Here is a 27,863-nt window from a genome sequence, read left to right on the forward strand (position 1 = left end):
ACTCATGGAGATCAGGTTATCACATGTACTTTTCAAAACACCAAATTTTTTTGGTGGAGGTCCCACATCGATGCCCTTCATTGTTTTTCTCCATGCACAACCTTGCCTGGAGAACATTCAATGTCACAATGCATCCACATTGGCCTGAAACAGACACTCAGTTCCCACATCGTCCCTGGTTGTGTAAAATAGGGGAATCATGGAGCTTCCATGAAGCCACGTTGTAATAACCAATGTCTGCGTTTTAGTGTCTTTTGATCTGGAACTTTTCAATATTTGAAGAAGGCAAGAATTTAAAGAAACAATATTTAGTTTAGTTTATTGTACATTGTGTTTGGATTTGGGTACCTCATGTATAGTTCTCCTGTCGTCCTTACCATGGGTGACAAACCTTTCCCAAGGTCACTCCACTTTCAGCTCCTGGTATTGACATGTATTTACTCCCCTCTCTGTTCAACAGCTAGGGTGATGTGTGCTGGGTGTGTGTGTGTGTATCAGCACTTGTGTGTTCTTCTACAGCCGTGGAGCCGATGTCTCTATTGAGGGCTGAACTCCATAGCCTGTGTTTACCCACCTTAATCACCCCCTGCTGACTAGCTGGGCCAACGTCAACGGCAAGAATCAATTCCCCGCTGGGCTCTCTTGTTGTGTCCTGTGTGTCTGTGTGTGTGTGAGTGTGTGTATGAGCGTGTGTGTGTGGGCCCAGTGTCAGACGATGCTATATTAAAAGTGCTGTATACCATCTATTCTCCTGAGAGTTCCGAGATAGATTGGGAATGGGTCTTTTAACCCTGTATTCACCATAATCTTTCTGTGGTCTCTCTAGCCTGGACTGGAATACTTCCTTAAAGGGGTCATTGATTGCAAAACCGATTTTACCTTGTCATAGTTGAATAACAACAGTTCATGGGTAAAATGGACATACAGTGAACCTCAAAGTCCATTGACACCTCTCTCCTATCTAAATCTCACAACTTGAAACTGCAGCTGTAAAACGATCGGTTTTGAAAAAGCTGTATTTGTGACATCACAAATATAATTACCCACTGTGTCCCATTGCAATGTAGCAGTGGCAGCGTACAGTATTGTTCTTTTCCTGCTACGTCAAATTTGCAAACCCAACGGACAGACTCCATCCCCTTGCACCTCCTCTCCCCGTCCCCATGGTAACCTGTCTGGGCTTGCTTTGTTCATTGTTCGTTTTCTGTTCCAGTTTCTAATGTTTTCTACTGGTGTTCGTATTCATCCTATATCAAACAGCATCTAAGGAGCCAGGGTCAGAGAGAGAATGAGAGAGAGACTAATAGACACAGACAGTCAGAGAGAAATACAGAGAGAGAGAGAGAGACAGAGAAGAGAAGGGAATGGAGAGAGTTGAAATTGTACCAATTGCTGAGATCCTTGAAGGAGCCATGACAAGACAAAAGAGGGCTTTCATCTTTATCTCTCCCTTCCCCCTCTCTCTCCCCTTTCTCGCACTATTCCTAATCTCTCCTCCACCTCTCTCTCTCTTTCTTCTCTCTCCCTCTCTCCCCTTCCCTTCTTTCCCCCTCTTCTTCTCTTCTTTCTTACTCTCTCTCTTCTGCCTCACTCACTTCCTCTCTCTCTTCACTCTCCCTCCCACTCTTTCTTCCCCCTTTCTCCCACTATTCCTAATCTCTCCTCCACCTCTCTCTCTCTTTCTTTTGCATGTTCAGAGTTTTTATGTGTTAGGTCAGTAATATCTGCTGTCCTGTCATGGTCAGAAAAACTAGCTACAGACTCCTGCACTGTCACACTCTGCTTTATAAACACGTGGTGCTTAGCAAGAAATCCCATTATCATGTACATTTACAAGTTGGTAATATTGTTTTCTCTCTCTCTCTCTCTCTCTCTCTCTCTCTCTCTCTCTCTCTCTCTCTCTCTCTCTCTCCTCACTCTCTCCCTCTCTCTCTCTCTCTCTCTCTCTCTCTCTTCTCTCTCTCTCTCTCTCCCTCCTTCTCTTTTGTACCACCAACCCCTCTCTATTTCCACCCTCTCTTCTTCTCCCACTCTCTCCCAATCTTCCTCTCTCTCTTTTTTTTCTTTTACAATATAGACGTTATTGTTTTGAGAAACGTGTATTAACAATTGTGAAAAACTGTAAACACAATGCAAGTGTTATTGAAGTTTGTTGCTATGGAATGGTTCCTAGCAACTGAATCAACATAAACATATTAAGTTAGGGTTTTCTTTCTAAGAAAATTATTTAGGAGTGCTCTCAGTAGGAGGTCAACTTGTGACTCCTGCGGTGTGATCACCAATTGGTAGCCCTCCCTCCCTCCCTCCCTCCCTCCCTCCCTCCCTCCCTCCCTCCCTCCCTCCCTCCCTCCCTCCCTCCCTCCCTCCCTCCCTCCCTCCCTCCCTCCCTCCCTCCCTCCCTCCCTCCCTCCCTCCCTCCCTCCCTCCCTCCCTCCCTCCCTCCCTCCCTCCCTCCCTCTCAGAAGACTGTATTAGCTCTCAGAGAGCTCTCTGTGTTCTGCTGTCTGTGCTTGGAGGGAACAACGGGCCCTCCACTTATTTGATTAAATGTGACCAGTGGCTCCAGGCTTGAATTAATCTACTCAGTGCATAAATAAAGCACACACGCTAGGACACAAATAAACAAATTAGCCTAGTGAGTCTGCCATATTGTGAGAGACAAAGTGTGTGTGCTAGTGTGTGTCTCTGTGTGTGCGTGTGCAAAACCGCCATTTATTGAGCTTGGGATTCTTATTACTGATTGTTTGTGTGTGTGTGTGACGTGAGCATGTGTGTATCTGTTTGTTTGTGTGTGTGTGTGTCATAGGAACAGCATAGGGGCAGCTGAGGCTAATGGAAACCATTTTGAACCCACAACCTTACCCTCTGCCCCCCTTCCTCCCCTCAGCATGCGCGCACACACCCACACACACACATACACACACACATACTCACACACACTCTAATTTAGCCTTCATTGGCCTCAGTTCCCCCGGGAGAGTGTCCCTGGCCCTGCTCCCAGCCTCACCTCATTAGAGCATACACTGCAGGGGTGGGGGGGTGTCCTGAGGAGATGCTGCTGTGTGTTGGCACCTCTCTGGCACACCTGTTGGCATGCGTGTGTGTGTGTGTGTGTGTATGCTTGTGTGTGTGTATGTGTAAATGCATGCATGCTTACGTGTGTTTCTATGTAGCTGACTGGCACACCTGTTGGCACGTAGGCATATAATGTGTCTGTCCAAAAGTGTGATACTGTCAAGGCAGGCTACTGAACCAGGTGGAGATTCAGGTGTGTGTGTGTGTGAGACTACATAGCTGATGCCTCTCTCTTTCTCTCTTTCTTGTTCTCTCTCTCGCTCACACTCACACACACACATATGCACACACTTAAATCACGTCCCTTCTCTATTATTTTGTGAAAGCAAGACTGAGATCAACATGACAGTGATTACCTTAATTATCACATAAGTTCCTCACTGTACAGACTAGCTGGCTGGCCAAGGCTGGGTGAGTATGGAAATATGTTATAGCTGCCTTCAATACAAGCGGCACCACAGGGATAAACATGAATATCTTGACAGAGAGATGCAAAGATGTACATAATGTCTAGAGTCTACTTACGGAATTGAATCCCTTCCTCTGAATAGTCTGTGTCAATAACACATATGTCTAGTTACCATGTGGTAACCAAGGCAGTCTTGCAAATCTTTGTTTACTGAATGGCCTTGAAAGCAGAATAAACTCATAAACATTGCCAAGAGAGCTGCATTCTTTACAGGAAATGTTTTTTAGAGGGATCTCAAACAAAACTCATGTGTTTTCAGTGTGATATTCTTGGAATGACTGCCACTGGAGGGCTACTGTACTGGATGTTTGAACTGAAACCCCAACACACATGTTGCACATTTAATAGCTGTTTGACAAGCTGAATGAGGCTAGCTACAGGAGGGTATCTCTCCAGGAGCAGGGTTGGAGTGTAAACCTACAGAAGGGTATCTCTCCAGGAGCAGGGTTAAAGTGTAAACCTACAGGAGGGTATCTCTCCAGGAACGGTATTGAATAACTAGAAGAGTTTCAAAAGATGGCCATCATTGAAGATACAATACATAATTCATAGCCATATTTTACATAGCCATATGGGTAAATCAAACCCAGTCAGTTTTCAGTTTGTTTTGCCTGTATACCCGTTTGCCAATCAGCTTCTGTCTTGTTCCCTGTACATATACCAGACAGCCAATCAGCGTAGATTATTTGTCAGGAGATGTTGAGGTCTCAGAGATGCTGCTGTCATGACGACTCGGTGGATAATTAGACCGGGGACCGTGATTGCGAGCATCACACATGAGCTGTTGCCATGGTAGCGCCAGAACATTCCCGAACGGCCGAGCGTTGAGCCAAGTGGTGTGCAAGGGAAGGGGAGGTGAGGTGAGGCCGGCACCCTAGACTGGGTGCTGGGGTTGGACCTGACCAGGGTTGGGGTGTAAGTAGACATGTTAAAAGTAGATTGTAGTTTGTTTACCCTGTGGATCTCTCCGGAACACAGTTTCGATGCCTGAATTTTGTTTCAATCACACCCCATATGGGTCTGGCATCAAGAGGTGACCTGTTATGAGAGAGGAGGGGGAAGAGAGAGAGATGGAGCGAGAGACAGGGGGAGAGTGAGAGAGATTGAGAGAGAGTGGAAGTAAGTCAAAAGAGAAGGAGAGGGAGGGAGAAAGACCTGAGACGAAGTGAGAGAGAGACAGAAGAGGTGAGAGAGACAGAGAGGGATAGAAAGACACAAAGATGTGGGGAGAGAGACAGACAGACAAAGAGACAGAGAAAGCCAGGCAGATGGAGATACAGAGAGATAGTGAGTTCACTTGTAAATATGTACCTCAGCAGTTCCTTCATGCCTCCACCCAAGATTCTAACTGGGTCCAACATTCCTTTCATACTGCTTGACGTTCTCTACGTGACATCATGCAACAAGGTGACGTTGACACACTCCAACAAGTTCCCCTGCAGAACATTCAGACACTCTCTCTCCCATGGTTCTCCAATTGACTGGGGTTCAAGACTGCATATTGCTCTGTCCTTGCAGGATGTCACTGTACATATGAGGATGTGACATCATCCTTCTCCACTCCCTGTCTCCTCTGGTCAGTCCCTCCTGACAAACACAAAAAGAGATTCGGAGGTTACCTGAGAAATATGAGGGCCAGGTATTTGAAGGGGTTGTAGTTTTCCTACTGGGTCCTTTGTTGTGCTTACAGAGATTAAATCTATTAATAAACTACGGCTAAATGCTTACTCAAGTATGCTTTTTCATTCAAATATTCCGACAAACATTTTTTTAATTTATCAGGTCTTCTCTGTCTTCACACTTGTTGGCCACATTCAGTCAGTGTGATAGCACTGTGTGGTGGCTTGGAGGCTGTGTGCATCAGCTAGTCAGATCAAGTCACACTGTAGATGGGTTCTCCTAACACAGTGTGACAATACAACACTGTGTTCAAACTCCCCTCTCTCTCCTATCTATCTGTCTTTCTTGCTGTCTCTTTCCCCTTCTCTCTTTCTTGCTCTGTCTCTATCGCTCTCCTCTCTAACGCTCTCTATAATTGTCTTTCTCCCTCTTCCTCTCTCTCATGATGTTTTAATCTTTAACTATACCATTTATTTCTGGCATGCATTGAAGTTGTATTGGCAGCACATGTGTGGCCCTCCCTTGAACATTTGTTCAGCATGGAGAGTATTTATGTTTATGTGAAGAAAAAAATAAATTCACAACTGTGAAGACAGTAGACCTTTTGGCAAGAGGAGGCAGAGTTTGGGCTCTGGCACATTGTGGCGGTTATTAACGTCTGGCGTGGGAAAGGAGCGGCACGCGGCTCACTGTTAAACGCTTCTGACACTTAATTAACAGCTGATTGTTTTTCCGGCGGCCCTTCGTCAGGCTAATGAAGACCGTGTCTTGCGTGCGCGATACCTCGCCACACACACACACACACACACACGTAGTCTTACACCTCTCCTGCCTTTCACAGTAAGTCAAAGTGTCCAGAAGGTTTCTTAAGGGTTTTGACTTCCGATTGCCATCAGAGTTCTACTGTTTTTGAGTTTCTTGATTTACAGTACACTGAGCGCATTTTTGTATCAATCGTTCTACTGAGACATGGAGGAACTTCGGATCGAGAACATTTTTCCCATCCTCTCTGCTCCCTCTCTCCTCCTCCTCTTTCTCTCCTCTCTTTGTCTGTCCCCTCTCTGCCCAAGGCTCAGATTATCTCCCAAGCAGGAGAAGGTGGAGAGTCTGCATGGTTAAATACAGTTAGAAAAATAGTTTGCTATTTCATGAGGATGGAATGTGGAGATTTAGGCCAGGACTGACTGCACGCTTTAGCTCCTACCCCTACTCCTATCCTAACCCTCTTCCCTGCCTCACAATTACATGGATATTTCACTCCAAATTTTATTCTCCCACTCTGTTATTTTTCATTTTTTATACTTCTAAAATCCCTTTTATTTTATTCTGATTTGAGCTAAGAGAGATCTTGACAGTTCCAATCCAGCCACCAGCGTTCCCCTGGCAACGATGTTTCGCAAGCAAATCCACACTTCTTTTTTTTTTGCTCCTTTGTTTCCGCCATCCCTCTGCTTGTTGGCGGGGGGGAAATGGGGTCCTGTCTGTATCTATAGTTCAGGCCAGCGGCTGGTGTACTGTGGGCCTCTGAAGGAGAACAAAACACACACGTAAACACTCACACATATACACACAGAGACACAAACAGAATGGCACAGTCCTCTGTGCAGTGAGCCGTGATCAGAAAGGGCATCCTTCTGTGTGATTCTTTGGTGTTGTCTGTGTTGACTGTTTGTGTGTGTGTGTGTGTCACAGTTTGAGCTAGCTACACAGTGTGCATGAGTGTCTGTGTGACCATGTCACATTGGTGCCGTTCAACAACAGTCCCCCTGGTAGTGTGACCTCACTATGGTGTGACCATTTGACCGCGTGTTTCGAGGTTTTCCGAGCCAGATACCCAAGGGGTGTGTGTGTGTGACCTTGTGACCTTTTTAAAGCATGTTTCGGGCACACAGAGTGTGAGGTTGTGCGATTGAACCACAACAGGCAAACAGACAGACAAGCAGGCAGGCAGAGCTAGACGGGCTGGCGTGTTTGTGGATGTGTGTGCATGCGTGTGTTCAAGTCTGTGCATATGTGTGTGCGCGTGTATGCTTGCGTGCGTGCGTGTGTTTGTGTGTGTGTGTGCAGTCAGGTAGAGTGAACAGTGAGGTGTCTCTGGCATGCCTGTCTGTTTTCTCCAGCCGAGACCCCCTGAGCTGTCAGAATACACCCTGACAGAACCTACCCTCCCTGAATCCTGAACACTGAACTGAGGAGAGAGAGGGAGGGGAGAAAGAGAGATATATAGAGAGAGAGGAAGATTGGGAGAGAGTGGGAGAAGAAGAGACGGTGGAAATAGAAAGGGGTTGGTGGTACACAATAGAGAAGTGAGGAGATAGAGAAGGGGATAGGGAGAGAAACAGGAGGGAGAGAGAGACAGATAAAACAGTGGGGGGAGTGGGGAAGAGGGAGATATGGATATATATATATATATATATATATATATATATATATATAGACAGAGGGGGAAAAAAGACAGAAGATAGACAGAGTGGAGAGAGAGTGACTCATGTCTCTGAAGTGCTTCCTGACAGAGTTCAGGGAATGTGGTAGCAGAGCTGTGGTAATGCTTAATTAGGTAGACGCACACAACCACACACACTTGAGCACATCCACCCTTGAAATGCCCAACAACCATGTTTTCTTCATGCCACTGTGAAATGAGTTATAGGAGTTCTAACTTCTGATTGGTTGTTTATGACGGGTTGGCTAGAATCTGATTGGTTGGTCATGACAGGTTACATACTGTCTGATTGGTTGACTGTTATAGATAAATCAGATGTCATTGGTCTCTCTATTCAAAGAGCAACAGCATGTGATACGTTGGTTACATAATCCTATCAGAAAGAGTTGCATAGGTTTTAACATTGTGAATGTTTTCTTAGCTGCAGTTTATATGATTAATTATTCACATTATAACACAATTATAACATTTATCTTTGTAAAAAATAATCTTTGTCTACCTCTGTCCAACAAGATATTCATACCACCTGCAACAGTACACAGAACCATGGTTTTACCATCTCTGTAAACTGTCTAATTTCATCAAATACAAGATGGCTTTCTGAGTGTGGTCATGCTGAATTGGGTCAGGGTTATAGGTGGGTCTCCAGTAACTAGAGTGGTGCTTGTTTGTGGTTTATATGAAACACTGACCATGCAGAATGATTGGTCACTGTTACAGGATCAAACAGTAGCCATTCAGCGTCATTGGTCGCTGTTACAGGTTTAAACACTGGCCATTCAGTGTGATTGGTTGAGGTTACAGTGTCAGACACTGGTCATGCAGTTTGATTGGTTGCAGTTACATGGGTCAAACAAAGGACGGCGCAGATGCAGACTTCAAGCTTTAGAGTAATTGGCTCTTGGTGTGTGTGTTTGTAAGTGTGTGTGCATGATAATACAGAGGAACGAGCAACACAACCAGCTAAAGGTTGGAGACATTGCTGTCATTTTTTTTGTAAATAATTGTTCATCTCTCTCCCCTCTCTTTTACTCTCCATATTTCTCTCACTCCCCCTCCCTTTCTCTCTTTCCATCTCTCTTTCTACAATATCTCCCCCATCTCTCAATATTAGCGGAGGATCTTTATCATTGTCTCCCAGCTTCTCTATCTTTCATCAGGATTAGCTTCCGTCACTTGTTAGCTTTGTAACCTCCCTCCCTCTCTCTCTCTCTCTCTCTCTCTCTCTCTCCCTCATTCTCTCTCGTTTCAACGTTTGTTCTCTGACACAATCCCTGTTTTGTGTGGATTAGTACTGTATTGTGCTCGGATTAGGGTGTCATTGTTTCTGAACTGCAGAGAAGTGGAAGTGAGTACGTGCGCATGTGTGTGTCTGTGAGTGAATGAATGTGTGTGCGTACATGTGACAAAGTACCATGACACTAACAGTGCATAGAAAACTGTCAGTTGCTCTAAGGGGACAACTCCACCCCCCCTCCACCTCCCCAGGCTTTTTTCCCCCTAGACTTTCCTTCTCTCCATCTATCTGTTCATACTCCTCTTGTGGGATTCCACAATGCGAGATCGCTGGGTAGCTTAATATGGGAGCAACATGGCGGAAGCACATCTCAATGTACACTATGTGTGTGTGTGTGTGAGAGAGAGAGGACATTAGACTGTCCATTTAAAATGTGCTGTCAGCAAAAAATTGAGACGATGAAGGAAACCTGGAGGCATCATGTCTCATATCCGCTATTTGGCATGATACAAGTGTGTTTGTCTGTGTTTGCGTGTGTCAAAGAGAGACAGAGAGGTTAGGCTATATTGTTCATATAACTGACTGAATGTATGTGTGTGTGTGTTTTGACTATTCATTCGACCCTGCCATCCGTCAATCTCTGCACTGAGAATTAGCTTGACAGTGATGAGACAGAAAAGAGGGTGAACTGACCCAAGAGAAAGAGAGAGAGAGGGAGACTGAGAGATGGTTTGAGGGTGTCAGTCTTTCCTTGACTTTCCTCAGATCTCCTAAAACTGTATCATATTGGTTGCAACAGCAGGGGAGCTCAGTTAGATTGGTGGAACTTCTCCTCTTTTCTCGCACGCATACACACATACACACACTCATACAAACACACAACCCCCCCCCCCCCTTTACAGGAGCGTGCTATGGTATGAATGTCATGTGTTCCTGACCAGGACATATTTTCCCTGCAGCTCTGGTCAGGTCCACCACAGCTTCCATCAACCTCCTAAAGGTCAATTAACATTTATTGATCAAACCTTTCCATTTGTTGACCTGAACTTTCTAGTTGTTTATCGATTATCTATTGACCTGAAGCACAGCCAATCGAGTGGACAAATTAAAGAAGTCCTTTCCTGCAGAAGATCAGCATCAGTTTTGGTTGAGTGGAGGTTGTGGATTTGGGGCTGGTAGCACCCTCACTATCTGTCTTTGTCTCTCTTTATTTCTCTCTCTCCTTCTTTCCATCTCGCTCCCACTTTCGGTCTCTCTCTGGCATAGAGGACTAGAGTGAGTCCCTCGGCCTCTCTCTGGTCCTCATATTTTTTCTCTCACTGAGTGCATCAGTGATATTAAAATGACATGTTTATTGAATGGAAGTTTGCCCCTGCAGTCAATCCAAATTATATGTTGTGTAAATACTTTTGAATATGGGTTTAAATAGAGCCTATGGGCCATCAGTTGGGTCAAACACATCTCAATCTAATTTCATGCAATTCTATTTGGATTGTTCTAGGAGTGAGTTTGTGATTGCATAGTATTTCTTGGTATATAATCTATACCATAGAGTGATTTATAGCTGAGGTTTGCCCTTTCAAACACTAGACTCACATGTCCTCTCACAGCCACTTACACATGCAAGCAGATACACACACACACACACAATATCACACATGCACACACACCAGGTCAGTTGTATTCATTGCTATTCTCTTTCACTTATTGATAATCGATGATTTGCAGTATTTCCAGCGTTTTCAACCAGAGCACGTACGCACAAATACACTAACTGCCCTCACAAGCATAAACACACACCCTCACAAACCCCCCAACCCCCCATACAAACACCCCTCCATACACACACACCCCTTACACACACACACATTTTCCTTCTAAGCCAATTTACTGATTCCTTTAGTGAACCTTCTGGTAAGAACCTCCCATTCAGCATCACCATGGAAAGACTGTCACATGACTCAAGCAGGACTGGGGCTTTTAGTTAATTTGAAACAAGGTGCTGTGTGTATGTATGTGTGTGTGTGCGCGTGTGTTCGAGTGTGCATCTTTGTTTGTGTTTTGTCTTCCCTGTCATTTAGCTTGGCTCTCTGCTCTGTCTACTGTGTGTAAACACCCACTGTAGGTACTGAAGCAGACAGCATACCTGTCTCCACTGTCTTTAGGGAAGACGAGAGGAGGGGTGGGAGAGAAGGAAATGAGGGAGGGAGAGGGAAAAGAGAGAAAGATGGAGACTAGAGACAGGAGAGAACTGAAAAGACAGAGATAGGGAAAGCGGGGAGGAAGAACGAGTGAGGGAACGTGAGAAAGGAGAGAGATTTTTTGTCTGTCTGCGTGTGTCTGTGTTCCCAAGATGACAGTGAGATGAGCACCTGTGTGATCTATGAGCTTGTGTTTGCTCCATGGAACCACTCAACTGCTTCTTCTTTACATGGAGTAGAGCTCCATGTGTGTATGCATGTGTGTGTCAGTGAATGTGAGAGAAAAAGAGAGAGAGACAGACAGAGAGAGAGGTCACAGAGCAAATAAACAGAAAAATGAGACGATTGAGAGAAATAATTGCAATAGCTTACTGGAATGACTTGATGGAAAAGAAGTCATTACCCCAAAAATAGGACAAGACAGGTTGAAACAAACTTTTCTCTTTAAAATATTTACTCTATACCATCTTGTGTGCCAATTTGCACACTTGCATTGCATGCTGGGTATTTGAGGTCAGGGTCAACCCCCCACCCCCTTCCCTTTCCTTCAGCAATGACATATAGTATCAAAAGCCTTCTTATTGTTGACCACAAACTGAAATCCCACCTGGAAGCACTGAAAGGAGAAGGAGAGGGAAGAGAGAGGAGAGAGAGCTAACGATACACAGCCTTTACTTAGATGTTTAGCTTACACGTACACAAACACACACACGCACATGCACACACACACAAACATACACACAGAAACACACTAACACACAGAAACACACACACAGTAACACCCACACATGCACACCCACACAAAACACACATATACACATATACACACACACACACACACACACACAGAAACACATATATAAGTAGACACACACAGAAAAACACACACTTATACATTATACTTATACACACACACAGAAACACAAACCAAAAAACATACACACACACACAGAAACACGCACATACAGAAACACACAAACATACACGCACACACCTACAGGTTTCAACCAACCCAGGCCTCCCAGGTGGCCCTTGACTGTTACCAAGGCAACCTGGAGAGTGGTGGAGAGGAGGTGTGTGTATATGTGTGTGTACTGCAGAGCTGTCAGAAGGTAGCTCAGTCTGAAGAGCTAGGAGGATTGAGACATGGGACGAGAGACTGTCACTGGCTTTACTGTTCTCTCTCTCTTCCTCCTCCCTCTCTCCCCGTGATTCTGCATGCTAGTTTTTTCCTCCTACCCTACCCTACCCTACCCTACCCTTTTCTCTCTCTCTCTCTCTCTCTCTCTCTCTCTCTCTCTCTCTCTCTCTCTCTCTCTCTTCTCTGTATCCCTCTGTCACTTTCTCTTTCTTTATTTTTGTCTTTTTTTAATTCCTAAATTAAACAGTAACTGAGTGATCCAGGTAATCCATACACCCCCTGAGCCACTGCTGTCTCCTTCTCTGCTCCCTCTTCAGTGTCTCTCTCTCTCCCTCTCTCCCTCTCTACCTCTACCTCTCTCTCTCTTCCTCTACCTCTCGCTCTCTCCCTCTCTCTCTCTCTCTCTCTCTCTCTCTCTCTCTCTTTCTCTGTATCCCTCTGTCACTTTCTCTTTCTTTCTTTTTGTCTTTTTTTAATTCCTAAATTAAACAGTAACTGAGTGAACACACACACACAAACAAAACGTTATATCATACAGAATATGATGATGATCAGAAAAAAAACTATTTGCTAACCATCTATGCCCTTGGCTCAGCGCTTACCCGTTGTGACCTATTTTGATGATTGTCGGTGTGTGTCTGTCCGTAGCAAACCATTAATTGGCCAAGCGGTGAAATATCTCATGGAAATATCCCGTAACTGATGGCAACCAAGAATACCAGACTGTGAAGAATGCAGTTATGAATCAATATGTGATGGCTGGCCAATTATCCACACTCTTACACATGCACCCACACTTTCTCTCACACACGCACACCTACACACACACACACACACACACAAGCTCACACACGCTCACACTGCACTTTGCAGATTGAGGGACAGACAGATGGCAGGCAGTGTACTGCAGCAGTGCTGTGCAGTGTAGCAGTGGTGTAACATGGAAGGGACAAGGATACAAGCTGGGCCCATCGTGTTCCAGGTGGTAGACAGAGCCGCACCACGCAACGCTCCATTGACAGCACACCAGAAAGGCTGTCAATGAAAGAAAGGATGTGACAGTAGATTCACCTACAAGAAGGGTGTGTGTGTGTGTGTTTAGTTGTATTTATGTTGTATTGCGTGTCTGTGTGTGAGAGAGAGAGAGATATAGAAAGAGATCACGGTGTGAGGGAGGGCACACTGTCCGTAGTAGGGTTGAGAGCTGCCAGCCATTGTCCACAGGAAGTGCTGGGTTTGGACAGCATTGATTGGATTGCTGCTTGACAAAGCAGAAACTGCTTATTGAGCTAATGCGCTTGTGTGTCAAGATCGATCTCCCAATGTCACGTCCAGAGGAGCGACAGAGAAAGAGAGAGACAGAGAGAGATAAAGAGACAGAGAGAGAGAGACAGAGAGACAGAGGAAGGTTATGAGTATTAAGAGAAAGAGAAATTGCAGAAATAAAATTTAGAGAAAGAGGGATAGATGCTAGAAGGAAGAGAGAGAAGGGGGTTAGACAGAGAATCAAAAGCAGCTTGTATCCTGATCTGAGCGTCAGTGTAGTCTGCTTGCTGTCGTCTGTCTGTCCCTGATTCTGTCCGCCTCTCTCTCCCTCTCTCTCTCTCTCTCTCTCTCTCTCTCTCTCTCTCTCTCTCTCTCTCCCTCTCCCTCTCTCTCTCTCTCTCTCTCTCTCTCTCTCTCTCTCTCTCTCTTCCTCTCAATCACTCATTTCCCACACTTTCTCTCACTCTTATTTTGTTATCTTTTGCTCACTCACTATCTGTTTGTTTCACTCACTGTTTTTGTCTCAATATGTTTTCCCTTTCTATCTGCAATATCTGACTACCATGTGGGCTATGTATGTGTGTGTGTGTGTGTATGTGTTGACACACAGCTGTTCCTCAGACAGAAGAGTGACTGAGGGATGAAGGAAGGATGGATGACAGACAAGGGGTGCATGAGTGAAACAGACATCAGTCTGTCCTTCTGACTGCTGAGACTTCTGCTGCTACACTTAGCATCCACTTCCTGTTCCACATCCACTTCCTGTGGCATATCTACACACAGATATTGTGTGTATGTAGTCTGTCAGGAGTCTTCTGGAGACAGTGTCCTCATTATCCTGGGTGAGAAGTGACCCTGCAGCACATTTTACTTCCTGGTTATTTCTGGTTCTTCCTGACTACTTTTAGTCTCAGAATGAAGACCAAAAAAAAGAAAAGATGAAAAAAGTAGATGCGCACAGGGTGTGTGTGTTTGTGTGTTTGTGTGTGTTTGTTTTTATGTGTGTGCCAGGCAGCGAGTGATGGACGAGCAACATCCTTTGCCGTTTCAGCAGTGGAAGTGCTTAAAGCATTCAGACCCCAGGGACAGCGGTCTCTCTCTCTCTCTCTCTCTCTCTCTCTCTCTCTCTCTCTCTCTCTCTCTCTCTCTCTCTCTCTCTCTCTCTCTCTCTCTTTCTCACACACACATACATACAAACACATACACACACAAAGACACACATACACACACAGGCCTGTGACTTATGGACCTGCCATGACAAATGCTTCAAGGCCACTGGGGGGATGGGATCTAAGAAAACAGTCCCATGTGGTCCTGGATTCTGACCCCGGGAAGAACACTGTTCTGTCTTTCTCTCCTCTGTTTCTCTCTCTTTTTTCTCTCACTCGTTCTCCATCGCCTGATGTCTGTCTGTCTGTCTGTCTGTCTCTCTCTCTCTCTCTCTCTCTCTCTCTCTCTCTCTCTCTCTCTCTCTCTTTCCTCTCACTCATTCTACATCCACTCTCTATCCTCTGTCTCTCTATTGTTCTTTTTTTTATCTCTTTCTCTAAGCACATTTGACCTCTGTCAGCATATCAGTGGTTTTATCAAAAAAACAAAAAACAAAGTGTATGTAATAACACAAAGGGTTCAATGAAATGTGTAAACATGTGGAATTGTTTCTGGATGGTGAATGTGTGAATGGTCCTAACTGGTTAAAATGTGCATGTTCCTGATTCGTAAATGTGTCGGTCTGGTCATGGTTTGTGAATGTGTGTATGGTCCTGACTTTCCTGGTTAGTATGAGTATGGTGCTAATTGGTCCAAGATTGAATCATCCTTATTGGGTCAAGTAATTCCAGCTAGTTAATAAAGTTCTGAATAGTTAAAATATCAATGATTCTTAGTGGTTAAATTATGAAGCCCATGTCACCTTGGAATGTGAATCTTTCAAACAAACTAGTAGGTACAAGGCATTTGTGTGTATGTGTGTTTGTGTGTGTGTGCACTTGCGTGTGTGTGCTTTTTTAGACATTGCAGCTCAGTGATATAAATTGAGAATTGAGGAGATTTTGACAAATATGTGTGGTCGTCTGGGGTCTACTCTGCAGAAAGAGTCTTCTTAAAACTATATAGCGCTGCTATGCCTTCCTGCCTCAGCCATATATAGATGCTGCACACGTTCTCCTTCCTGGTCATCCTTATATGGAGATTTATTATTTCACAATTGGACGGCTGTTTACGAGACGGGCCCGATATCAGTATTTATTTTTGACAAAGTTATTTTTTTAAAGACAGACTTTATTTTTGGCGTTTTGAATATTTGGCATTGTTTATTTTGAGGTCTGACTGAGGAGATGTTTTTGTCTGTTTTTGTGATACGATACAGTTTTTTTCAAGGACATTGAATACAGAACTTTTGTTCTACTTTTGCTTTGTCCTTCGCGTGTTTTGCAGAGTGTGTTTTGTAGATAGATAGCATGCAGACAAGTGAAAAATGCTACAATCTAGAACATAGTCAGGTTTTGTCAGGGCCTATCACAGCAATGTTGTTATTTGTGTCTCTGTCAAACATACAGTATTCCAACACGTCTCAGTATGTCGCTTAGAAACACTCACATACTCACGCACACACCTCCAACATGACAGAGCCGGGGTCTTAATTAGCAAATATGTAATTATTTCAGTCATACTTCTACCCTCTCTCTCTCTCTCTCTCTCTCTCTCTCTCTCTCTCTCTCTCTCTCTCTCTCTCTCTCTCTCTCTCTCACTCTCTCTCTCTCTCTCTCTCTCTCTCTCTCTCTCTCTCTCTCTCTCGCTATTTCATTCTCTCTGTCTCTCTCTCTGATCTTCTCCCCTTATTTGCCTCTTGCTCTCCCTTTCCCCCCTTTTTGTTTTTCTTGCTCTTGCCATATTTTTTTTGCACTCATCTCTCTCTCTCTCTTTGTGTCACTATCTATCTTGTTCACTCCCTCTCTCTCCCTGACCTTTATTTTCTTGTTGCTTTTTGTTTCACACCCTATTTCTCTCACCTCACTTAGTCCATCCATCCATTCCTCCTTTCTTTTCTTCCATCTTCCATCCTCCCTCCCTCTTTTCCTCTCTCCCTCGTTCCATCCCTCCTTTCTCCATTCCTCCCCCATCCACCCCTCCATCCCTCCCATATCCATCTTTCACTCCCTCTCTTCGCATGCCACATAAGTCCCCCAATGTATCCATTAGGACCAGGGGTTAATTACAGGCTCCCGCGGGCTGGAGTGCAGTAACGCATTCTCACCAATAGGTGCAACAAGTAGTCACTTTGGCTAATATGCTAATAGCTCATGACCTTGTGGCTATGCTAATCAGTTAGAGCTGTGTGGAGAATGCATTAGTGAGGCCCTCAGTGGTCAAAACAGAAGCTTTGCCCGGGTGAGCTGTGAGGAGACAACTCAATCTGACAACTCATCGCCACTGGTGGAATACATTCTGGGGTTCTGACACACTGTTCAACTCAATTGTTGGGTGGAGGATGTTCTCTGTTTGGGCTTTTGTCTGTGGTGTTGATATAAATTCGTCCTGTTTCCAATAGACTTACAGTACCATCGGACTGGAGCAATTAAAATTTTGTCACATTTGCTTTTATCCAAAGCGACATTCAGGGAGGGGTGGGATTTGAACTTGCAGTCAAATGCTGCAGTCAAATGCTCCATCACTGAGCTACACCCAGTAACTATGACCATATCCCTCTCAATCAAACTGAGTCTTTAAACTCAACACCGTCTTCCCGGCCGTGGAGAAACGGGCAGACCTGCTGTCCCCCGTGTGACTTGGTATGGGCTGTGACGTTGTGCCAGCGAAGCCAGCATCCTGCGGGGCAGTTTGTCCACTAGCGCCAGGCTTCTGTGCCCAGACCCGACTGAGAGAGCAGAGATCCATCCAAAGTCCAACACATGCTCTGGCTGACCAACACACGGACAGAGAGGAGGAGGGGGGGCGGGGGGGGGGGGAGAAAGGTAGGGGAGAGAGGGAGAAAAGGAGAGCTAAAGAGAGAGGTACAGTGAGACAAAACAAATAGGGACACATACAAAGTGTATGTGTGATTAGCCAAGCCAAGCTCAGCTACAGTACAGTACGTGTTAGCAGAAATACTGTGTTACTGGAGGCTGCTTAGCGGGCGTAGAACATTTGCAGCATGCGCCTACTGTACATCTGTGAATGTGTGTCACTGTTAGGCTCTCCTAAACCTGTCTGCTTGACATTTGTTCTGTACTAAACAGACTTTCATAAAACAAAAAGCAGAAGATGGTATCCTTCTCAATACTGCACTGAGCAGCGAGATAGAGAGAGAAAGAAAGAGAGGGAGGGGGAGTTTGTGTGTGTGTGTGTTACACACACAGTGTAAAGAGTGTAATATGAAAAGGCTCAAGAGCTGAATGTCACACTGCTTCTATCACTGTGGGAGCTGTCACCTTTGTTCCCTGTGACATTTATTCAGCTTGACTCAGCTGTGTGTGTTTGTGTGTGTGTGAGAATGTGTGTGTGTGTGTGAGAGAGAGAGTGTGTGTGCTTGCAGCGTGCTGTTGTTTGCATTGGAGTCCATTTTTCGTCCAGAACTCAAGTGCCCAGACAGTCCTCTGCTCCCCCTCCACCACCACTCCCCCCCACCATGTGAAAACACACACCTGCACACACAGATGTCTCTTTCTTCTTCTATCATAAATATACTGAATATTGTATATTAACTCTTTATTTCCTCCTCTCTCCTCCCCTCCCTTTCTCTCTGCCTCATTCCCTCTTTCTACCCCTCTCCTCCTTTTCTCCACCTCCCACTACACCTCCTCCCCTCTCTCTCTCTCTCTCTCTCTCTCTCTCTCTCTCTCTCTCTCTCTCTCTCTCTCTCTCTCTCTCTCTCTCTCTCTTTCTCTCTCTCTCTCTCCTCCCCCCCACCCTTATCCCTCCCTCCCTTCTTCTACCCTCAACCCGCCCCCACACCCTCGCCTCTCCCTCCCTGCCCCCCAGCCCTGCCCAGCTACACCTGTGGTAACCCGGGCCAGCTGCTGAACGGCCTCCAGCAGGGCTCCACCTTCAACATTGGGGACAAGATCCGCTACAGCTGCAGCCAGGGCTTCGTCCTGGAGGGCCACACCACCCTGTCCTGCTTGGCCACCTCCGCAGGCACCGCAGCCTGGGACTTTCCCCTGCCCTACTGCCGAGGTACACACGCACGCGTATGCGCGCACGCACGCACACGTACCCACACACGCGCGTGCACGCACACATACGGGGGTGTAATACGTGTCCCGAATGTAAATGCAAAGGGCTCACAAGCGCTTGCATACGCCTGTGAGATCATATCAAACCTCTGAATGCACGCAAGTCATTTACATACACTTACAAAGTACACACACACGTCACACACATGTCACGTAGGTGTCTCCCTGGCGATGTGCATGTTTCAAAGTTGCGTGCACATCGCGTGCGTGTCGTGCACACTACACCTGACACACGCCACAAATACGCGTCACCCACGCCACATGAGCACCGTGTTCAACTGTTTGATAGATATGTAGGCATGCATACTGGCAGGTGTTATTTGTGCTTTGCATACTGTGTGTCAGCGCAGCACAGCAACATCTGCACACATCTTCACGCCAAGACGTGTTCGCTTTTTATTCTAGCCCGCAACGAGGGGATTGCTGTTTCGAAATTTGTTCTCTGCACCGATGAACAGCCTCAACAGAGCCCAGCCAGTTTTCCCCACTTGTTGTCGGAAAATGAACTGGCCTTCGGTCGATCTATCATTCATGTTTGTGTTGTTAGATTACACTTTATTGCCATTCAAATGCTGAGACAATGCAAAAGCCACCTCAGCTAGGACTCAAACTCACTGTCCCTATAGACCTATTAGGCCCTCCCTTCCTTCTTCTACCCTCAACCCCCCCCACACCCTCGCCTCTCCCTCCCTGCCCCCTGGCCCTGCCATAGAACTCTACCTTTCGGTCACCATGCTACTGAAAATACATATTAATATCTTAACCAAGTTGTTATTACGTTGATATTTCAATCGCATACGTGGTTTCAGTTACATCCAGTTGAAGGAATAAATGAAAAGAAAGTGAGTTGGCTAGTCCTTAGTTCCTTGTCTGGTGTTAGGCTACTGCCAACTAAAGAACACAGGCCAGACCCACATCTTACAACATAATAATAGGCTAGATTTATAATGAATACAGGCTAGGTTACCTGCAGTTGGCCACAACTAAGAGATGCAAGACAATAATAACATGATGGATGAGGGTACAGCCATGGCTTGTTGGTTTGAGGCTGTTCATCGTTGCGAAACATGTAATGGGACACAAACAAATTTGGACCAGCAATCCCTTGATGTAGCCTGAAGAGCTAATGTGTCTGCAGGGCTTTGCTGTGCTGCGCTAGCAAGTCAGCTATGCACAGTACTAATAACGTTTGCCTATGCGCCTGCCTTGTCAAATGCAATATGTGCTAATCACGGCTGCCTATACGCACACCTTGTTATCTATCAAACTGTAAGGTGTAGTGTTCATGTGCTGTTTGCTACAACTCGCCAAAGTCCACATACTTCACCCGTGGCAAGTACGCAGTGAATGAACTGTGTGCAGTGGCGCTGCCACGGATTGTGCCCCATAGTACACACATACACACGCACACACGTCCGTATACAAGCACACGCACACACACACACTGTGGGTGGTTGAGTGGAACATTGTCATGATCAGGTCAGACATGGTGTACTGCAGCTGGGCTGATGTGGGGCTGGCCTTGTCAGAACCCTTCCACGACTGCCCAGTCAGGTGCCTGATCCATTTGTCCTTGGCTGGGAGCTGGCTAGGACCCCTGCTGGAGACACACCTGCCAGTGTGTGAGAGGAGCAGGACAGCTGAGGCTACACTAGACTACTCTTTACTGGTAATAGACCAGAATACTCTGTACTGGGACTATACTTGACTATACTACTCCGTACTGGTGCTATACTAGACTAGACTACCCTGTACTGGTACTAAACTATATTACTATGTAATGGTACTATGCTAATGGGGTCAGATGGCTGAGAGGTCAGGGAGTCGGGCTATTAATCAGAAGGTTGTTGGTTCGATTCCCGGCCGTGCCAAAAATGACGTTGTGTCCTTGGGCAAGGCACTTCACCCTACTTGTCTCGGGGAGATTGTCCCTGTACTTACTGTAAGTTGCTCTGGATAAGAGTGTCTGCTACATGACTAAATGTAATGTGATGTACAAGACTAGACGACTCTGTACTGACACTAGAATACTCTGTACTGGTACTGGTACTGGACTAGAATATTATGTACTGTGACTAGATTACTTGGTAGCAGAAGTAGAGTAGATTGCTTTGCATTGTGAGTAGACTGGACTAGACAAAAATACTCTGTAGTACTGTGACTAGACTAGACTACTTTGTACTGGGACTCAACTAGAATACTCTGTACTGGAACTAGACTAGACCAATCTGTACTGGTACTAGATTAGACTAGACTTCTCTGTACTGAGACTAGACTACACAAGACCGTGCGTGTCTTAAACTCTGTCTGCCTGCGTGTATGAGTGTGTGGCCTCGGAGCAGATAGTGTGACATGCTACCATCTGTACCCAGGATGGGAGTCAGGAAGCCCACGCATGAGCACACATGGCTGGGCCCCACATGCCAGAACAAGACCTCCTACACACACACACACACACACACACAAACTCTCTCTCACACACACACATCTTTTCTTCAAATGTCCATCCATACATCCATACATCTTTTTCTCCAACTTTGTCTTTCTGCCCCCCCCCTTCATTCCTCCTCCCCCCATTGGCCCACGCCTCTCTCCTCACAGGAAAATCAAGCATCCATTCCCTTGTTCAGGAATGTCATAAATATGCCACTTTCACCCTGAGAAATTACATGCCAACAAGTTTCAGAAACCACCTATTTCCATCACTCATTAGTTGAGGTCTCTGGGTGCAGTATAAACGCTGGAGAACATGGCTGCATAATGCATAAGCATATTGTTAATGTCAGTCCAATTACTGACCCCATCCATGCAGTCTAGTGGTGAGAGTTTGGCACCGTCTATATCCTGAACTGCAAATGGTTTTCAGGTTAATTTGCCATTTCTCCTCTCCTCTCCTCTCCTCTCCCAAATGTTCTTCCGTCCCTCTCCTCTTTTCTCCTCTTCCTCTGCTCTCTCATGTTTTCTTCCCCTCCCCTGTCTCCCCCCTCCCCTCATGCTCCCGCGTGTTTGCTGGAGCATGTTCTGCATTTTTCAAATGTCACTGCTGGCAAAAAGCTAGAGGTCCCCCTCCCCCCCCACACACCTCTCTCTGTTTCTCTCTCTCTCTCTTTCTCTAACCTCACGCCTCACACCAAAGATGCAAGAAGGAGCTAAAGTGTGTGTGTGGGTGTCTGCGTGAGAGAGAGCGTCACTGTGTGTGAGTGCTTGGTGCCTGCTGTCTATGCTCGCCTCACAGCTTAGTTGTCATGGTGCTGTGGGGAGACTGAGAGGGTGCATGAAAACCTCTCCGGCAGCCCATAATATGGACTGTCCAACTGTGCATGGAGAACACTGGAACCAAGTTGCCCTCATCTCCATGACAATATCACAAATGAATGTTGATCGAGACAGATCAAATCACTGCCTAAGCACACATTCAAACGATTCCCCTCACCAACAAGTGTATATTTGATGTATTTGCCAAATATTCTATTGATGTGTGTAATTTTTGTACAAAGAAAAGTTTTCTCAGTATGAAGTGTTTAAGTGGTCAGGAATATCAATCATGCTTCCCCTTTCACCTCCCCAGCCTTCCCTCCCTCGCTCCCTCTCTTTCTCCTCAACCGTTACCTGTCACCCTCCCTTCTCTGCCCTCTCTCCCACCCTCTCCATCCGCTCTTGTCACCTGTCATCCTCCTCATCCCTGTCTTCTAGCCCTCCTGTGGAGATCCCCTCTTCCGCTTCACACCTCATGGAGTTCTTCTCTTCTGCACCCCCCCCCCCCCCTCTCCCTCCTCCTCCAGGGAAGTTTCCAGTGTGACAGGCAAAGCTGGTGATTGACAGGGCCCAGTGCACACAAGCCCTGCTCCCCCATATACACCTCGCAAACATACACCTAACACACATCCTTTAACACACACACACACACTATACATTGCCCACACAACTCACACAACTAGCCAGCCACAGCTAACAAATCCCATTGTACACAAAAACACACGCATGCTCGCACACAAAAATGCATACGGTTTCTTTTAGACAGAGTTCATTGATGTGTTTTTCTGCCAGAGCTCTCTGCCAGCTGCGCCCAGCTGCTAAGATGTGAGCACACACCTGCACCCTCCTTGTTTATCAGTTAATATCCTCCATCAATCTGTCTCAAGACGAGTGCTCTCTTGCTCTGGTAACCAGCTCCTTCTGCAGGTCTTCAGACAAGAAAAGAAAGCCAAGGGGCACAATTAAAAATGCTGATACTTAAACTCATCTTTTGTTGTTTAATTATCCACTTAAACCGAAATAAAATGGAGAAGAGCTTGTGATTAACACAAATCGGAAATAAGCTGACTCTAATGGCGTTGAGGTTTCCCAGAGTTGCATCACAGCCCACTTCCCTGTCCCTAAAGACCTCCAACGCACCGCAGGGTTACTGAGTGTACGTCTAACACTTTCTTTTCATGACCTCAAGCTGAAGAAGCAGCAAAATACTTTTTTTCTTTTTTTAATGTTTTTTATGTTTGAAAAGTTCTAAAACCAAATTGAAGTTTTGAAACTGCCAAATAACCCCTTGAAATATCTGTCAGTTTATGTGTGTGTGTGTATATCTGTCGATCTGTCTATCTGACTAACTCATACACACACACATGTTGAGAAACATACACATGCCTATATTGACTTCTCCCCCTGGCCCCCTTCTCCTCTCTCCCCAGCGGATGACGGCTGTGGGGGAACCCTGAGAGGTCAAAGCGGGGTCATCACCAGCCCCAACTACCCAGGGGAGTACAACAACAACGCTGACTGCACCTGGACGGTCCTGGCCGAGCCGGGGGACACCATCGCCCTGGTCTTCTCAGACTTCCAGCTGGAGGACGACTACGACCTGCTGGAAGTCAGCGGCACCGAGGGCTCCTCGCAGTGGTGAGTACTCTCCCGAGGGCTACCTTCTGGTGGTGGAGAGTCTGGGGGTGGAGGGGGCGCTCGTAGGTTGAGGGTCGCTAATGGTAGATGGCTGAAAGGGGTGGGGGAAGGATCTGTGAGAGGTTGTGTTTGTTGGTGGGGGGAGGTCTGGTGGTGGATGTCTGGGGGGCTATAAGAGTTGTTGTTTCCCGACTGAGTGCCCCCATTTCTGGGGAAGATGGTGGAGAAAATTGAGGGAGGGGCATCACTGGTGGTGGGCTGTGTCCTTGTGTGTTGTGTTAGCTTTTTATTGCTTCAATTATTTTACAGTGCTTTGGTCAACATTGATTGGCTTTAAATGTGCTATGAAATATATGTAACCTGACATGACTTTGACAGCAGTCAGAGTGAGTAGTTCCCTGTGTAGGGCAACTGTTGGTGTAACATGGGAGTGTCCAGATTTGGGGTTAAGGAATCTCAAACATGGGTTTTAAAGATGTGAAAGGAATGGAGCAAGAGAGAGCGATGAAGGGAAAGAAGGAGGAGTCCAGCCTGAGAGAGAAAGAGAGAGAGGGACCTGACTCTCAGTTTAAGACATCGACATAGACAGGAAGGGAGCCAGTCCCAGCTCTCCGAGTCATGTCATTGTGTCATGTGTTGCCAAAAGGACACGGGGTCAAAGAAAGTAGCAGAAAAAGCACGCCAATCAGTGTTTGTGTTGGAAGTTGACAGCTCTGACTCGACTGGTTCCAGAGGCCTCCAACAACCCTCCTGTGTCTTCCAGTCAGTCAGACGCTCTCCCGGACGTTGAAAGCGAATCTCTTTTCCCAAAGTCTCACATGGTCTCCTCTCCTCTCGCGCAATGATGTCATCACATCCTCGTTCTCTGTCCTCCGCAACTTCTGATTGGCTCTCTGGTGGCCGCCTGCGGCTGCGGGGCTCCAATCACACACATCCAGGACTGGTCGGTCTCCGCGGCAGCCTTTTGCCGATGGCAGAGCACCTGCGGTTTAACTCTGGAGGGGACAGAGGAGGGAGGGAAGTTGAAAGTCACAGACAGAAGAAGAGAGAAACAGACTGGTACCGAGGGAGGTGTGTTTGGGTGTGTGTGTGTGTGTGGTAGTGTGTGAGTGTGTGTGTGTGAGAGAGAGAGAGATAGAGAGAGAGAGAGAGAGAGAGAGAGAGAGAGAGAGAGAGAGAGAGGGAGAGAGAGAGCAAGCGAGAGACATGAGAGAGAGAGAGAGAGAGAGAGAGAGAGAGAGAGAGAGAGAGAGAGAGAGAGAGAGAGAGAGAGAGAGAGGGAGAGAGAGAGCAAGCGAGAGACAGAGAGAATGAGAGAGAGAGAGAGAAGGGAATGTTCTAGCCAGCAGTGGACTGTGTCATAGTTGCTGATGCACATTGCTGAGGACAGGCAGTACAAACACAGACTGGACAATCAGACTAACTGACAGTTGACATAGTCATGGTTCAAAAGGGACTGCATTCTATCATGACTTGATTCTCTGTCAGTGTGTTGAGGCACCAGTTACTGCACCCAGGGATAAAATAGTTAATCTAACTGTCTGTAGAGAGACAGAGAGAGAGAGACAGAGAGAGACAAAGAGGAGTTTGGTGTGTGTGTGTATCGTTTGACCATAGACAGCTCATTTTAGGCTTGGCCTTTATCAGCTGGACACGAGGAGAGCTTTTAAAGGCCACACAGTTCCGACTGCCTCTACTATGCTTTGGGAAGGTGTCAGGATCAAGGTGACAGGGCATCTGTACTGGAGCACATACACACACACACACACTTCAGCGCACCCTCCAAAGCGTTGTTTTCGTTACTTTTAACGATCAGAACAGATGTAGTCTCTTTTTCTCTTAGTCTCTCTCTCTCCCTCCCTCCTTCCCTCCCTTGTTCCGAGTGAAGGCTACATGAAGGACACAGACTGAGTCTGGGAGAGAGAGGGCTGGAGCGGGGCTAACCCTTCATTCTAAAGAGCCTGGGACAATTAGGGCTGCACACACACACAGGCGCGTGCACACACACTCACATAAACAAACAGTCCAATTCCAAGGTTGTTCTCAGTCACTGGACTTTCATGGCTTCAGGGAGAGAAGGAGGAGATGTGAACCATGGAGGGTGGGGAAAGAAGGAAAGGATGGATGGAGAAATTAAGGAAGGAAGGGATGGAGGGAGGAAGAAGGGAAAGATCGATGGAGGGTCAACCAAAAGAAAGGATGATGGAGGATTTCAAGGGACCTGTTCAGACTTCCACTTAAACTGGAACAACAAGTTGAATGGTATTATAACAAACGGATTATTGTTCCCAGTTTATGTTGTTCCAGGGAACTGATTGTTACAATGGACCACTCAGGAATGCTGTCTAAGGCCATTAAAGTAAGAGTTTAATGCCAAAGTCAATAAATACAAGTAAGCAATGGCTTTCACTGTGCATTCTGTACAGTTAAGGAAAAAAACAACAGAATGACACAGCTTTTCTCATTTTCTCCTCCTCTCCCTTTCAGCTTCTCCTTTTTTCGTCTCCTCTTCTCCTCTGTTGTCCTTCACTCCTCTTCCACTTTTTTTCTCCTCCTTTCCTCCTCTCATTCTCTTGCCAGTTACCTGACTCTCACCTGTAATGTACCTGTGTGTGTGTCTGTCTGTGTGTGATTATTACATCCGTAACATATCCATTGAAAACACAGTGTCTCTGTGTCCAGTCAAAGACCTGTGTTCGGACGGAGTAGCTGAAGAGTTCTGCTGGCATTAGCATTGATTGACAGGTGACGGGCAGGTGTTCTGGCCCAAGGGGAGACAGGGGAGGCGTCAGGGTCAAATTCTGCTCTCCTCCATCGATCCTTAGAAGCAAACACAGGTCAGACTGTCAGCTCTCTGTGTGTGTGTGCGTATGTGTGTGTGTGTGTGTGTGTTTGAGTCCAAGTGTGAGAGATTGGAGAGAGATGTATGTAGATGAGAGGAGTTGATGTGTGGAGATGACGAGGATGTTAAGAGGAAGAGTGGACGTATACAGAGAGACACTTGTGAAGTGTCTCTAGATTAGGTGGAGAGATGAAGATGGTAAGGGCAACGCCAGGACGACATCCAGCAGACCACATCACAGCACCATCGCCTTCTCTAAACCCCCCTCCACATTCTCCCCGGTCACAAAGCCATTTGGAGGTGGTGTAAAAACAGCACCACGCTAGCCGGTTGCCATGCCCGCCGCTCCCACATTCGTTTGTTTGCTTGCTCGCCCACTTGCCTCTAAGTGGGAATAGCAGCAATTTGAATTTTCTTTGGAATTGACTGTGTTGTGAGTTATTGTAATGTGTTTGGAAGTCCCTTAAGGGTGAGGAGAGAAGTGTTTTGACTGCACTAACCCTGTGGAGGGCTGTTGGAAGCATCATTCTCTGCAATTCAACAGAAAATCACAAAACATTGTTTTTGGTTTTTAAACAAGCCAAAGCCCATTTGGATTATCTAACAAATTCTTGGTTTTGTTTGGAAAGTTACGTTTGTTATCATTACATTTACATGTAGTCATTCAGCAGATGCTCTTATCCAGAGTGACTTACAGCAAGTACAGTGACATTCTCCCTGAGGCCAGTAGGGTGAAGAGCCTTGCCCAAGGACACAATGTCCTTGAATCAAACCGGAAACCTTCTGATTAATAGCCCGACTCCCTAACCGCTAAGCCATCTGACCCCCATCATTATTATTTTGTTCTGTTTTGGTTGGCTTAGATGTGTTTGGATTTGTTCTTCTTGGATAACTTCTTCAAACCTCATCGTCACTCCTGCAGTTGTGTTGCACCATCTATTGAACACAAGGCAAAGCACCCTGCGTAATGCATGTTATTTCCTGATCTTTGTACTGCTTCTAAGAGACTAAAGTGGATACCTCTCTTTCCATCCTTCCATCCCACCTGTGTTTGCAGCAAATATCCCCGCAGAGACAAACCATTGACGTGTTTGTGAGTTTATGGATGAAACCATGCTGTGTTGATAGGGAGTTCTAATGTCCACGGGGAAAGAGGGAAGAAGAAAGAGAGGATGAGAGACAAAAGAGTAAAAGCAGAATGGAGAGAAAATAGTGCTTGTATGTCTGTCTGAGAGAGAGACAGTGAGAGAGAGAGAGAGAGAGAGAGGTAGAGAGGGAGAGAGAGAGAGAGAGACACTGAAGAGGGAGCAGAGAAGGAGACAGCAGTGGCTCAGGGGGTGTATGGATTACCTGGGAGAGAGTTGTTGACCTGTGAGTGAGTGATGCTGGTGAGAAACAGAGACCGAAGGGTTGCTCAGGTAGTGTGTGTTTGTGTGTGTGTG

The 27,863-nt window shown here is 46.1% G+C and overlaps 1 protein-coding gene across 1 annotated transcript in view; it reads left to right on the forward strand.

Annotated features, from left to right (window-relative positions):
• csmd2 (CUB and Sushi multiple domains 2) overlaps positions 1–27,863 on the forward strand; it is a 228,656-nt gene that overhangs the window by 56,810 nt on the left and 143,983 nt on the right. The window contains exons 4-5 of the mRNA XM_084695567.1: positions 18,433–18,627; positions 23,372–23,579. Of these exons, the coding sequence (XP_084551693.1) occupies positions 18,433–18,627; positions 23,372–23,579 (403 nt within the window). The remainder of the gene's footprint in view (positions 1–18,432; positions 18,628–23,371; positions 23,580–27,863) is intronic.

This window comes from Hypomesus nipponensis, chromosome 4 (assembly GCF_054491055.1).
Source record: "Hypomesus nipponensis isolate SF chromosome 4, ASM5449105v1, whole genome shotgun sequence".
Taxonomy (NCBI): domain Eukaryota; kingdom Metazoa; phylum Chordata; class Actinopteri; order Osmeriformes; family Osmeridae; genus Hypomesus; species Hypomesus nipponensis.